This window comes from Desmodus rotundus, chromosome 6 (genome assembly GCF_022682495.2).
Source record: "Desmodus rotundus isolate HL8 chromosome 6, HLdesRot8A.1, whole genome shotgun sequence".
Taxonomy (NCBI): Eukaryota; Metazoa; Chordata; class Mammalia; order Chiroptera; family Phyllostomidae; genus Desmodus; species Desmodus rotundus.
In genome coordinates this window covers 154,074,065-154,089,909 of record NC_071392.1, presented here as the reverse complement: position 1 = coordinate 154,089,909, position 15,845 = coordinate 154,074,065, and the positions used below count along the sequence as shown (strand labels likewise).

At 44.0% G+C, this 15,845-nt stretch overlaps 1 protein-coding gene across 2 annotated transcripts in view; it reads right to left on the bottom strand.

Moving 5' to 3' along the window:
• RANBP17 (RAN binding protein 17) overlaps positions 1 to 15,845 on the bottom strand; it is a 232,708-nt gene that overhangs the window by 16,159 nt on the left and 200,704 nt on the right. For both annotated transcript variants that reach the window (XM_053927056.1, XM_024577058.3), the window contains one exon: positions 10,230 to 10,396. In XM_053927056.1, coding sequence (XP_053783031.1) covers positions 10,230 to 10,396 — 167 coding nt within the window. The remainder of the gene's footprint in view (positions 1 to 10,229; positions 10,397 to 15,845) is intronic.

Genomic DNA, 15,845 nt, shown 5'->3' with positions numbered 1-15,845 from the left:
GTCCTCAGCTCAGTCAAGGACTGACGAGTGACGGAGCACCGCGTGTCTCCTTTGCCTTCCCTCCACTACACCAGTCCTGTTTCTGGTCCACTCCAAATTTGTCCTGCGGACTGAAGAGGACTGCCACCTACATGCTGGATGGCTTTGGGGGAGCTACCTGACCTCTCCGAGCTGCAACGACCCTCTTTGGACGATAAGATGGAGATAAAAGTATCTGCCTCACAGCCAGTGAGGCTTAAATAGCGCACACACCCCGCCCCCCGGTTCTGTGTGTACAAAGCACTGAGCGCACAACCTAGCATATGATGATTGTTTCTACTTCTTTTCCATCATTATCGTTCACCATCCTAATTCTCTCTGAGTCTGAGGTTGCCCTTCCATAGTGACAGCTCAGGTCCTAGCGGCCCTGCGGAGAATAGGCGGCTGTGACCGGACGGAGGACAGGCCTGGCTCTTCAAAGAGGTGTGATGGTTCTTCCACTTGGAAGTGAGAGGAACGCCCGACCCAGTGCGCTCTGGTTAACTCGGTCAGCCTCGCTGTGATACCTGCCAGGGTCAGGACCCTTCAGGTGAGCCCTGGCCTGGCTCGGGTGTGACTCAGGACAATGACCTCAGGGGTCACCTTCAAGGTCACAGAGACACTGCTGAGAGGAGAAAGGTTGCACCGGTGCTAACACTTGGGAGTGCAGGTAAAAACGCAGGGTCTTCTGCGGTGCTGTCTTTTTCTGAGAATTCTCTACGACAACGACAAAACTGCCCCTTTAGAACACAAATTGTTCATTTTCCCAGAGCTGGTCTCCGTATGTAATCTGTGGATTAGGAATCTTCCTTGCAGAGGCTTTTACAAAAGATATGTTTAGTGAATTATTTTTATCTTTAACTTACAACGATAGCCAATTATGCCAACCCCTACTAACGAAGAGGCTAAAACCACCTTGCTTGCCATTCGCCGTCCGGGGTGACGGCGTTATAAAGCATGCCTAATTTCGCCCTGTTGGGCTCAGCCGACTACAACTCTCTGTGTCTCTTCCTTAGGAAGCGCTGTCTGTTTGCTTTCCATGAGTGGGGCGGGAGAGGGGTGCCCACTGGCCATGTTTTACAGCTCCTTTGCTGTCCCGAGAGCATCAGCTGCAGCCCGACAGCGAAGCCGTGCTGAACTGCAGGTGGGAGAATGATGACGGGCTGCAGCCACTCGAATCCAGAAAGGGCGCACTCGGAACCCCTGGGACCGCCCCGTCCAGCCGCCGGCGCCCAGTGACTTCATGCGAAGTCACAAACTGCACCACACTTTCTAGATTAACCGCAAGGGCTAATGGGCATATGGCTTATTTATTTCAAATTCTTCTTTTATGGAGGAGAGGGCTCCTTGGAAAACATTGTAATTCCCCTATTCTATAAACACACAAATATAATTGCAAAATGACATCATTCTGTTTTCATTTAATTACTCCTGAAATGCTTTCTATTTAATATTCATTACTCAAAAGCTAATTTAAAAGAGAAAGAGATGAGACTTATTCAAAAAGATGTACTGTCATTCACAGCAATAGTTATCTAATATACAGAAGTTAATAAAGCAGATTAATCTACAAGTCCCTTTAAGCCATTCTTGAGTTTTGAACAACTGCCTCTTTGACCTTTCACCCTCACGCTGTGCACCAGTAGCAGGTGCCAGCTGTACAGAAATTATGGCTGCGCATCTGAAGGCAAAATCTTTTCTTACTTTGCTTCTGACCAGCAGCTGACCCTGTAGGAGTGATTGTTTCTGGTGCCGGCCTAAAGGCTACATAAACCAGTAGCAGATAAACAAAAGGCTACATAGACCAGCTGCCTTGCCTAAGGGTACCATCCTGGGCTGACACCTCCGCTCCTTCTCCAGCGCTCCAAACTGCTCCTTGTTTGTTTCCGAGCGTGTATTTCACCCTTGTTATTTTGTGCGAGGGGTGAGCAGGGGTGGGCAGAGGAGGAAAACCCCCAAACAACAAAAAAACCCATCCCTTCCCTAGAACTTGACTTTTGAGTATTCTGTGTCAAACTGTGCCATTATGATGCTAATCTAGGTCTGATTTAGCAATTTTAATAAGAGGCTAAACCCTCTTGTAATTAGATAATAAAATTTTATTATGTATTTTAATATTAAAAGTCTTAAAATCAAACTCTTCAAATCATACACTGGTACAGAACTGAGGTACTTAAGTATCATAGCCCCAGAAAATGGGAACCTGGAAAAGCACAGTGTGGCTAATTTTTCACTCTCAGAAATGTAAACATGGAATTCCTATGTGGTGGCAGCGAAAGCTCCAACACTCTTAATTACGTGCGGGGAAGAATGAATCTATTCAAGTACGGAGCACACGGTACCTCTTCCCGCAACAGCGCGAGATGGCTTTGAGTTATTTCTTGGATACAAATTACACAAGTATAAAAACAATCCCCATAATGATTAAATGCAGTTATGTACATAGGAGAATACCAGTGCAAATGGTAACATATTTAAATGGTTTTCCTTCATTAAAAAAATTATATATGATATTAAACCATCAATCACTGCTGAGGCACAGGAGTTTAAATGTACTGTCACCGGTTGAAATAAATGACTTGGAGACTGAATTCTGGCTCACTCAATATGGTGTCTTCGCTGTTGCTTAGTCACCCAACTCTCTGCTGGTTTGGGCTACATCTGGTAGATTCCATCCCTTTCAATTAATAAGGGCAGTTACGCTATCAACGGATTACATCTTTAAACTGTGCTTAGAGGTTGAAAAAACACATGTCCTAGTGAAAAAAAAAACCCACCTCTCTGTTCTGTTAACCATATCCTGGAACTGTATTTGAAGTGCTTATTTCTTTCTTCACCCACGTGTGGGGTGAAACGTGCTTGTGGATTTCGGCAGGGTTACGAGGTAGTACACGGTAACACACAATAAGCTCATCTTAGCAGTCCCGCTTAGTTTATTATGCAGTAAGCGCTCTGCGACCGTGTTGATTTGATACCTAACGCCACTGCCTGCAGATTGGACTTCAGGAGTCTAATTTTTTTTTTTTTTTTTTTTGGTTTGTTTTGCAGACAGTGATCGACCAGCATGAGGGGCCAGGCTCTGCGAGGGGCTGGGACGAGTACCAAGATGATGACAATCTTCGGGGAAAACAAGGGATTCTGGAAAGACAGGTATTATGGCCACAATGCTAATTTGATGATTTATTAATCAAGAATAGGTTACTATTTTAACTGGTTTTCCTGTTTTAAATACCACTCTTTTTTGGCTACAGTTGAAACAGTCATTCAACAATTCCGTAACAAAAATGAAGTCAAAGTAGCAAAGTAGCAAAGATGATACATGATGAAGGGTACTGACTAAAATCCTCCTTCTAAAGATGGACACATAATTGACAATATTGCAGATACGATACCATTTAAATGAGAAAGGAGTGTTCTTCTATTCTTGGAAACATAAACTTTAATTTTCTAAACTGATTTTTAGCGGTGGTGGTCACATACTCATCGTTCTTCAGAGTTTTACTCCCTTGTGGACGTCTGTTACCTGGCTGTTACACCTACATAGTTTTGTCCGGCCCTGGTTCTTCTAGACGTTCTGATCTGATCCTGAATAATTAGATTTTACTGCATCCCTTCTGGATGTAAAATAATGCATCCTTTTAAAACTAATCAAAAAAGTGTGCTTTGAAAATTATCGAAATGCCAGAGAGAAATGAAATGCCATGGTAGCTGTGCCAGTGAGCTGGTGTGAGACATACAAGGGACCACGCACTGGGGACCTTATAGTTCCAAAATTCTCTACTACTGCGTAACACAGAGGTGCAAAACTAGTAACCACACAGCGCCGACCTGCAGAGTACTTTTTTGTTTTCAATTTTCAGTTAGCAGCCAACACTTTAAAACCTGCATCTCTGGGTTCTCTTTGGGGGTCAATTTCAATGTACCTGGCAACACTGAGCCTTCCCTTCTCACAGGGAAGTAGTTCGCTGGAGCTGTGAGGACGCTGCCCCCTTTAGACAGGAATGTGCACTCAATTTAGTGTTGTTCCCAGTCTACCTCATTCGCATTTTCTGCTCTGCTCTAAGAGGCATCTTAGCTTGCAGAGTGGAAGGGCAAGGAAGAGGGAGGCTCAAGGGAGCCCAAGTGCCGGCTTCGGACTTGCCAGTGTGAGAAGACCTAGAACGACCTTTGACAGAGCTGATGGTACTCAGTAGTAGAAGCTTCCTTTAGAAAAGAGGAGCTGTTTATGATCAGGAGGAGGTGAAAAAACGGCATTCTGTACTGATACGTCAGTGACGAAAATCAGGAGGAAGCCTAGCAATGGGCAGGGCGTGGGGGATGGACACAAAACACTTGTGCTTCCCCAGCCTTCATGACCCAGCTGCCACACTGTGTCTGCCCCACAGCAGTCAGGTGAGAGTAAGGCCCAGGAGCCACCTCAAAGGCACAGAAGGAGAGTCACAAAAGGACATCAGGAGACAGATATACTGCGGACTCTGCTCTTCTCAAGGAGACATGTCTTGCTAAATTTCACACCTTCAATGCCCCGCTATAGAACTAATGCTTGGGTTTGGGTGGACCAGGAGAGACAGGAAACCTGTTAGCTCTGCTTGCACTGCCTCGGGGCGGCGGGGACCACAGGGCTTCTCACTACCAGCTGGCACAGTGACCTTCCTCTCCCTTGCCCGTTGCCTCTTTGGGTCACTGCCCACCTGTTTCGCCCCGGCTGCAGCACCTGGGATGCAGCACGTGTGAGGTGTGGGATGATGCTCTAAATCATTCTACCTGAAGGATGGCCCCGCTGGGGCTTCCTGGAAGCTCAACTTGCCGCACTGCTACTGCTTAAACGACACACACTCTTCCAGATGAGTCGCCCAGCAGCTCCCGCTTTGTGGTTAGCATGTGGACTCTGGAGTTAAACGGGCCTAGGTTAAAATGTTAGGTTTTTTGCTTATTGACCAAGTGACCTTGGGAAAGTTACTTGATCATTTGGTGTCTCAGTTTCTGTATCTGTAAAATGGGGATCGTGTCGCAGAGGTACTGTGATGACAAGGTCAGATTAAATACGTCCGTGAAGAGCTTCAGCTAGTGCCTGCCCAGAGGAAGCACTTCTGTTCTGCCGGTATTGTTTGTTTCCTGGGCGTGAACACACAGTGCGCGCAGGGAGGGCCGTGAAGACCAAGCTCACTGCAGCATCTGCAAAAACCAACTGTATCCTGACGTGAGTTCTATTTTCTGCTTTAGTGGTCTAATGACCTACCCCTGGCTTCCTTCAAACCTCTTCAGTCCACGTCATCCTCTGGTCCTCTTGTGAGCGGCCGTCTGTGTGTGTTTCTGATATCAATCTACCGCCACATTTCTGACAATAAAGTTGCCAATCAACCAGACTGAGCGAATGGGTCATGGGAGAGCACACACTCTATTTAGGGTTCACGAGAAGTGCCTTTAACAACATTACGAAATCTGGCTAATCATCTTTTAAGAGGCTAAGAGACATGAATATATTTCATCTGCCTAAGTGTTTCCCACAGTGAGAGTCTCGCTAAGTTTCCATAGGCCAAAATCTCCCCATCAGTTAAATATGCGCCTGCACTCTCCCCTGCTTACTCTTACGGAATGGAATCTTAAGTATGAAAGATGTCTTGTATAGTATGTCAAAATGTTGAGCAATACCGTTTCAATCTAAACACAGAAATGAAAGAAGAGCAGATGATTTCCCTTTTGCTGTAATTCACTTTGGGATGTATGTCATGCAGAGCACTGTACAAAAGCAATTTTCATTGATTGACTGACTGATTGAGGAAAAGGGTGAATGTTCTTTCAGCTTACGTCCCTGCTGGAGTATGATTCTTAGAGCTCCTGACAGCTCTTCACAATTTGTAGTTAAATGCCAGGTTAGCGCAAAAAGCCAGCGGGCGGCGGGGGTGGGGGAGGGTGTTTGGATTTTTGATACTTGATCCAAACAGTTAAATAGATGAGGGTAAGAGAAATTCAAACCTAAATGTTCTCATTCCTCCACTCAACATATAAATATACTTAGATTTTAGAGAATCTAATTGCCAAACATAGCTTGTTAATAAGTCAATCACACAGTGTAATCTGATGAGTAGCACTGCCGCTCACACAGTCTTTGTTGTGCCTCAGTAGAAGGTGCTGCTCTTACTAGAGCAGTTAGTGGTCGCTGACATTCTGACTTAGAGAAGCATTCAGAATCGGTACCCGAGGCTTATAATCTGAAAAAGAGTCAGTCACATCTCTGACACGGCCCTGTAATTCCATAAAACTCACTCCTTCATTTACCTGACTTGGGCACATCTTTCACTCTGTGAGATAACTAAGTGAATGCTGATCTGTGGGTTATGGATGCAAACACTTCACGTGACCAGGGATAAAACTGAAAAAATACAATGCCGCCTAGAAGTTGCATCTTCTAAACTACAGCGGCCGATCAGGGCCCACGCACTGTTACTATCGTCCTGGTCTTGAGATTTTGGTTTATCTTTCTAATGACATAAACACAGGGGGAATTTTTTTCTTAATATATGTAAACTGGGTTTTTCTCAACTGCAAAGTCAATACAATGCTGGTTAGAAAATAATGCTTACTTGAAATAGAGCCACTTAACCGTCATGCCTCTCCAAACGGACTTAATTTAATGCTTGCAAAGTTGGATTTGTTTGCAGAATGTGACAGATAACGCACGTGGGGAATGTTTTTAGCAACACCAAAGATCGAAAGCCACATGGCAGGGCGGAATAAACACAGTTACGGTGAGAGGCACTTTGGATGTCTCCCCAGGCTGCTGCACACAAAGGGAGGGCCTGCCGGGATGCTGGAGAACCCTTTATGTGGGCTCAGGCTTCGTCTGCTCTGGAAGCTTCAGGAGCTAACTTTTGCAATTTGGAATTGACACTCCTCATGCAACTATGCTTCCAGCAATATAGATCCAGGTTGGGGGGAAAAACAATTCAAACTAGTAAATAATTGCAGTATCATTGCATCAGTTTAGTTTTAAAGAGCTGACAAGCCCTCTCTAAACTCCAAGCACAATTAGTCATTAGGGTCTAGTTTTTCAGCACTGTTAAGCAATTTGTAACCCATTCCTTTTAATAGGGTTAGGCATTACTTAACGGACACAGATGTCTTGAAAACTGAAACCTCGAGTTATGAAGCAGCAGCCTTGTTCATTACTTTCTGTGATAGGCAAATCATCTATAAAATCAGCGTTTAATGGGCAACCAATGAATAATCAATGGCTCACTTTTCATCTGAGTGTGAAAATGAGAATAATCTAATACAAAGTCCCTCTGGTAAGAGGCTGAGTCTAGGGCTCTGCCGCTCTTCAGGGCTGATTTATAAGGTCTGGGAAGCTGATGTAAACAGATGATCAATGGGACCCATCCTTGCTCATAAAAACCCCCAACTGGCCCACTCCCTCTTTTCCAGGTCCGTCCCTTCAGGCTATTAGCTCTGTCCAGCTAATTCTTCCCACTACTCCTGCCTGCTGCTTTTACTCCAGCCGTCCGTTCAGTCCAGCCGACTCAGAAGTAATTTTATACGCAGCAGAGAGCGGGTGGAATTGATTTTTCACTCAGCGCTCAGTTCCCATCTGAATAATTATCAATTTTACTGCCTCATAAAGGGAAGAGTCAAAATTTCAAATCAATTCAAAAGAGCTTTTGAGACGACAGAAACTGTGCATGAGAACAGAGGTCAAAGTTGTCAGTGACCTAAGGAGATGATGTCAGATATTACGAGGCCCAATAGTTGACATCAGAGGCACTCAGGATGATACAACCTAGTGCTAATGCAAATCATATTTATGCTGACTACCAGATACCAGTCATTAATATTTAAAATGCTATCTGAAAGCCTCCATTCCAAATAAATAGAATGTATTCCACTGTTAATAAAGATGTATCACTACTTAGTCATACACTATAAAGTAAAGGGTTACCAAGTATTATTAACACACAGAAATTACTTAAAGCAACAAACGCAAGGTAATTCTAAGTGGAGACAAACTTGATTGTCCCCTGCATGACCACGTGACTTGCTCTGCACTGTCTGACAGTACTTGTCTGGGACCACAGCCTATTGATTTTTGCTAAAATTTTCCATCCACGTAAAAGTTCCTGCCAAAGCGTATAGGACAATGCTGAGACCACGGCTGAGTGCTGGCAGGGGGCATCTGGTGGTGAACTTGTTGCTTGCCACGGTGGGGTGGGGGCTGGGTCTGGTCCCTGGCCAATCCACGGGTGTTTATCTTCTCTAGGGGCTCCGTCCTCCAAGTCTGTGGTTCTCAACCTTCTCCTTGCAAAACACCCGAGGGCTATGGCACACTGCCCACAGTGCTAGTGGCTACCGCAGTGGGTGGGCAGGGTGGTGGGAGGAGAAGCGCGCCCAGCTCTCGATGGGAAAGGCAGTCTAGGTCAATCTGAGGTCTTACCCCCACTGACGAGACCCTTGAGAACCGATGGCATAGGTGGTGAGGACTTGGGCTGTTGAGCCGAAGACCTTCCTTCATATCCGACTTTCCAGTAGATCTCTCCAAGCCTCAATTTACTCATCTGTAAAGTGGGGATGATGATACCCACATTTCGGGGTTGTTTGGGGCGTCAAAAAGAGGAGACTTCTCTAAAAGTCCTCTTCTCCCATGTTACCCTGCCATCACTGTATTAATCACATCATCGTATAATTAGTTATTACTTATCTCTGTCCCACCCGACAGGAGACTTTTTAGGGAGAGAAATTATGTCTCACGAGTCTTAACTGCTCTTGTACCTTGTACGTAGGGAAGTTCTAAATAAATGTGAGCTACCTTCTTCTTCTGTTTACTGTATCAGCAACACGTAACAATCCCAGAGTCATACCGAAGAGTCATAAGCCTACAGCACTTTGCCTAGTTACACAAAATCTTAACTACACCCCTCCCCACCAGGAAAATAATGGGCTAACTGAGACATTGCCACAAATAAAGTTCTCATCACTTCATTTGAATATTGGCAAAAATGACAGCCAGGAAGAAAACCCCTCCCACGGCAGCTGTCTCACTCTGTGTCACCCAGAGTGACTTTGTTGATTCCAAAAGACTTATTTGCTGGTCGATGGCCCTGGTAAGCGTTTACGTTCGCAAACCAGACTATAACGGAGATAATATGGCAAAATAGAACGACTGGAAGCACCACAAAGATATCATTTTCCAAATCTAGTGAAACTGGAAAATATCCGAGTGATGGTATTTCCATAGAAAAATGGTATTATTCTTTTGAAATAATAGCATGTGTATTTTTTTTATGCATACTGTTATGGTGATTTGTAGAAGTGAGCTTTTTAAGAACAGAGACGGAATCATGGATACAGAGAGCGTTTTGATGGTTGCCAGATGGGAGGGGGGGTGAGGGGGAGTGGGTGAAGAGGTGAGGGGATTAAGAAGTACAAATTGGTAGTCACAGAATAGCCACGGGGATGTAAAGTAAAATACAGGAAACAGAGTATAGCCAAAGAACTTATACGCATGACCCATGGACATGAACAATGGTGGGGGGATTGCCTGAGGTAGTAAGGGGTGCTGGGTGGAGGGGGGGGCAAAGGGGGAAAAACTGGGACAACTGTAATAGCAGAATCCATAAAATATCATAAAAAAAGAAAAAATAAAAACAATATTAAACTTGGACCTAACTCATATTAGCCACTGAGAAAACACATTTGACGATAAAGAAATTGTGGCTTTATTACCTATTATTAAATGCTCCTGGGAATATGACCTAGCTGGACCTTGATTTCTCATCTTAAACTGAGAAAACACCCACCATGATGTGATAAGTGGAAAGTTCCTGGCAGGTTTCCTGGGACAGAAGGGAGCCCAAGTAACGGCAGTTTCCCACACCCCAGAGTATTCACCAGGCCAACAGAAGGTGACATTATCACAGGCTCCAGGGAAGAAGTCAGAGGTTGACCATTTCTAGCTCTGGCTTCACCTTTTTCCCTCCCAGGCCTCCGGAAGGGCTAGCCCCTCTTTGAATTCTAGCGCACTGCAGTGGGGTGAAGGGCTCCGAGAGCCCCTGAGGCTGGTAACACTAAGGCCGGTATACTTCCTACCCCCAGGGTAAACCATCCTAGGGAATAACCGACACAGAATCCCCAGCTGCTCTCGGAGATATTCAGGGGCCAGGCTGACTTTCTGGGAAACTCTGTTTCTTAGGCCAGGCGACCAACCACCAGTCAGTTACCTGCTGCAGGACATCTGGATTTTGCTGCATGAAGTGCAGGAGTCTCTGACCAGCCTGGGTAGCCTCCCTGCACCGAAGTGGCTTCTTGCCCTCCTTGGCTATGTGCTTGAAGAGGTAGGTGACGATGCAGTCTAGGCTGGTGCAGCAGCTGGAGGAGACGACCGTATCTGCACGAACGAGAAGTGAGAACTCATTCGCACCGCTGACGTGTTCGCATCCCGATTCATGACAACGCCTCTCCTAAAAAATAACTTTCTGGTTTTAGAGCACTTTCCCCCACCTTTGTACTGAATTTATTTGGGTGACCTTGGTTAACAAAATCATTCAGGTTTCAGGGGCAGCACTCTAAACACGTCCTCTGTGCACTGTACTGTGTGTTCCCCACCCTCAGTCAAGCCTCCATCCATCACCACTTTCCCCAATACCCTCCCACCCCGTCAATCACCACATTGTTGTCCGTGTCCACGAGTTTTTCCTTTTCTTCTTTTTTGCTCAGACCCCACCCCCTGACAGCTGTCAGCCTGCTCTCTATCTATGAGTCTCTCACAATATGCTCGTTAGTTCATTTTGTTCATTAGATTCCACATACGAGTGAAATCACACAGTACTTGTCTTTCTCTGACTGGCCTGTTTCACTTAGTACAGTGCTCTCCAGGTCCACCCACGCTGTCGCAAAGGGTGAGATTTCCTTCCTTTTTATAGCTGAGTAGTATTTTACTATGTAAACATACCACAGCCTTTTCTTTGTTATCTACTCATCTACTGATGGACACTTGGACTGCTTCCGAATCTTGGTTATTGTAAATGACACTGCAACGAACGTAGGGGTGCATATATTCTTTTGAATTAGGGTTTCGGGTTTCTTCGGATAAATTCCCAGAAATGGAATCCTTGGGTCATAAGGCAGTTCCATTTTTAATTTTTTGAGGTAACTGCACACTGCTTTCCACAGTGGCTGCACCGATCACATTCCCACCAGCAATGCAGGAGGGTTCCCTTTCCTTTACATCCAGCCAAGACTTACTTGTTGATTCACTGATGGTAGCCATTCTGATACGTGTGAGGTGACATCTCACTGTGGTTTTAATTTGCATGTCTCTGATGATTAGTGACTTTGAGTATCCTTTCATGTGCCTATTGGCCATCTGTATGTCCTTTTTGGAGTAGTGTCTACTCAGGTCCTTTGCTCATTTTTAAATGGGATTGTCTGTTTTTTTGGTGTTGAGTTTTATAAGTTTGTAAGCTTTGGCTATTAACCCCTTATCAAATGTATTGGTGAATATGTTCTCCCATTCAGTGGGTTGTCTTTCCATTGTGTTGATGTTTTCCTTTGCTGTGCAAAAGCTGTTTAGTTTGATGTAATCACATTTGTTTATTTTTCTTTTGTTTCCCTTACCTGAGGAGATACATCAGAACAAATATTGCTACAAGAAATGTCTGCGATTCTACTACCTATGTTTTCTTCTACTACTTTTATGGTTTTGAGTCTAACATTTAAGTCCAACATTCACAAGGCCAGCATTATCCTAATTCCAAAACCAGACAGACACTATAAAGAAAGAAAATTATGGGCCTATATCTCCGACGAACACAGATTCTAAAATCCTCAACAAAATATCAGCAAACCAGATCCAGCAATACATTAAAAAGATCACATGCCATAATCAAGTGGGATTTATTCCGGAGATGCAAGGTTGGTACAATATCCACAAATCGATAAATGTAATACACCGCATAGACAAAACAAAGGGTAAAAACCATATGATCGTATCAACAGATGTAGAAAAAGCATTTGATAAAACCCAGCACCTATTTATTTATGATAAAAACTCTCAGCAAAGTGGGAATAGGGGAAACATACCTCAATGTAATAAAGGCCATATTTGACAAACCCTCAGCCAACATCATACTCAATGGGCAAAAACTGCAGGGGTTTCCCTTAAGATTGGGAACAAGGCAGGCGTGTCTGCTTTCATGACTCTTACTCAACCTAGCACTGGAAGTCTCAGCCACAGCAGTAAGACAAGAAGAAGAAATAGGCATTCAAATGAGAAAGGAAGAAGTAAAGCTGTCATTATTTGCAGATGACGTGATACTCTATATAGAGAATCCTAAAGATTCTACCAAGAAACTACTGGAACTGATAAATGAATTCAGCAAAGTAGCAGGATACAAAAACAATTATCTAGAAATCAGTTGCATTTTTATACACCAATAATGAACTATCAGAAAGGGAAACTAAAAAAAAACAATCCCATTCACAAGTGCTTCAAAAAGAACAAAATACCTAGGAATAAATTTAACCAAGTATGTAAAAGACCTGAACTTGAAAAATTATGAGACACCGAAGAAAGAAACAGAGAAGACACAAATAAGTAGAAGCATATAGCATGTTCATGGAGAGGAATAATTAACATAATTAAAATGTCTATACCACCCAAAGCAATAGATTCAGTGCAATTCCTATCAAGATATCAGTGGCATATTTCACAGAACTAGAACAAATATTCCAAAAGTTTAAAGGGAACCACAAAAGACCCTAAATAGCAACGGCAATCTTGAGACAGAAGAACAAAGTTGGAGGAATCACTCTAGCTGATTTCAAACTGTAAGGTCATAGTAATCAAAACAGCATAGTAATCAAACGGCATAAAAACAGACATGCAGATCAATGGAACAGAACAGAGCCCAGAAGTAAGCCCACACCTTCATGGTCAATTAACATTGGACAAAGGAGGCAAAAACAGGCAATGGGGCAAAGCTAGTCTATTTAATACATGGTGTTGGGAATATTGGACAGTATGTCCAAAAAAGTGAAACTAGACCACCTTCTGACACCGTACACAAGAGTAGACTCGAAATGGATCAAAGCACTGTTATCAAACTGTTAAGTCCCTGAGGGAAGGGACTTTGCCTTGTTCATCTCTTCAAACCCCGGTCCACTCCAGGACCTGGCACAGTGACATGTTATTGAATATATGACTCCTGGATAGAATCAGAGAGAGTGTTCCATTCTGTTCAATTCCAGTGACTTTATTAAACACCTACTTGGTGCAAGCGCTCTGCTTCAGGGGAATCGCCCACCCTGGTGCAGGGAGGCCCCGATTTAGTACTTAAGTCGCTGCAACACAATGAGGGACAAACTGCTGGGAGGATTTTAAAGGAGACGTCACATCTGGGTGGGGCTCAAGGAGAGTTTGGTGGAGACGTGGGACCTGAGATGGGCTTGGAAAAGTTATTCCAGTTGGACATAAGGAAGGGCATTTCCACGCAGAGAGATTAATACACATACATAATGTGGCAGAAAGGGAGGCTCTGGTTTCAGATCCCATCTTTTCCAATTACTTGCTGTACTGTTACTTTCAAAGGGGCACTTAACCTCTCTCGTCATTTGTAAAATATACTGCAGAGCTGAATCAGAAGAAAATAACTAGAAATTCTCATAATAACAATAGTGATATTTATGGAGACTATATTAGTTACATGGATTTTTATTTTTAATCCTCACAACGGCACTGTAATAATTACTATTGTTATCCCCATTTATAGGGAGGACAGTGAGAGACTCAGTGACTTGTCTAGTGTGGTGCCGTGATAGGAAAGTAGACAAAAATAGAGATCTAAACTCTCAAACACTAAAATTGAGTAGATACTGGGCAAAATTAAGCATTAGGCAAAATAGATGTAACCATCAAGCAAGGCCCAAGACCACAATGGGGACTCAAAAGATGTCTCCTGGCCTAAGAGGAGGCTGCACTCAGGGAGCAGGGCTTCCGGTTTGAGTGAAAGACCGAGGAGGGAAGTCCTAGGAGAAGGCTGACAGAGAAGGTTCGAGGCCTCCTTGAGGACAGCTATATTGGGCTGAGACATTCACATTTACTCTGAAAAGCAACAGAGGCATTTGTGAGGGTTTTGTTTTTTGTCCTTTGCAAGTAAGTGAAATAACAGAACAACCATTTATTCATTCTCCTTTGTACATTAAAATGATCACTTCATGAACTTCTAAAAACCACTTTGTATATATGTGGTGTTATTTGCATTTTTCAAATGAGGAAAATAAAGCTCAGAGATAAGCAGATTATCCAAAATTCATGGGTTTGATTCACAGCGTGACAATGCCCAGGTATTTTTGGCCAAGGGTAACACAGGAACATGATCCTGGGGAGTCTATGATTAGTGACAGAAACAGCAAGAGAAACAGTTAAAAACACTATGGACTCAAAAAACGGTAACCGTGGTAGACGCAGGAGAGAAGCAGGCTGGATAAGTGGGACCGGGGAGCAGTAGGTTATTGAATTCCTAAGGCAATGGTTTCCTCCTCACGTTACTCATCTCTGAGGCTTGGACACACATGTGCCCATCGTAGACTGGAGGTGCAATATTAGCTGAGTTGATTAAAGAATGGATAGGCAAAGCTGACCTGAGAAAGTTTTCGAAAGGTCTTGAGTTGTGTTTAGTAATAAAACCTACAGTTGATATACCACCGCAGTTTAAAAACTCTTTCACATACACTGTTTTGGAGAGAAATGACATGGTAAGTAAAAGAGGTAGGTCGGGGGCAAGTTTTGAAATACAAACATCTGCATTTACAATAGAGGATGATGCCCTGGCCGGGTGGGGGCGCTCAGTGCACTGAGTGCAGGGCCTGTGAACGGAAAGGTCACCGGTTCGATTTCGGGTCAAGGCACACACCTGAGTTGCCGGCCAGGTCTCCACTTGGGGGCATGTGAGAGGCAACTGATCGATGTATCTCTCACACACCAGTGTTTCTCTCCCTCTCCTTCTCCCTCCCTTCCCCTCTCTCTAAATAAATAAATAAAATCTTAAAAAAAAAATAGAGCATAACGATGGCAGTAGGGTCACAAGGGGTTGGATGAGAGTCTAGAAGATGGGCCCAGACAACAGTTTTGGGAACCCGTGGAGCTACCGGCTTTTAAGGAAAGAGCTTTCTTCCTCTCGTAAGGCTATGGCACTTGACTGAATTATTAATTAATTAACTGTTTACTCTCCCCACTACCTGGGTTACTTTGCAGAAAAGGGAGCTGCGGTTTTATAACCCTGAGCGGTAGCATGTAGCGGAAAACTTCTAGGCCTGAGAGCCAAGTGCAGACTAGGTGAGCCTGGCTGTTTTCTCCCTTCCCTCCCATTTCTACCGTGGAAGTCCTAATCGCGAAAGTAAATGGATTAAGTAACTTAACATCTGCAACAGGAAGCAAGCAGGAAATAGATACGGTTCCTCTCACCAGTGAAGAGCGATATGCTATCAATCATACAAAAATGATCAAGACTTCACATAGACTTGGTGACCACACACCATGCAGGTTGCATTAAAAGGTTCCAATGTACTGAGTCAGCTATGAAAAAGCCAGGTAAACACTTTAGATACAAAGGTCGGAGCATACACCCTTGCAATAAAAGCAAGAAGAGGAGCTTCCATTATGGCTGATTTATGGTCGGTGACTTTGAAAAGGATAAACGTTATTTCAGGGTAGACTGAAACGTGAGGAATCATAAGGATCGAGGGGCATTTGACCAAAAAAGCAGAATGAACAGTGCTGAGGACTGTGTGCTGTTACTGGTTTTCTTTACATGCAGCTCAGGCTATCGCGTGAGATT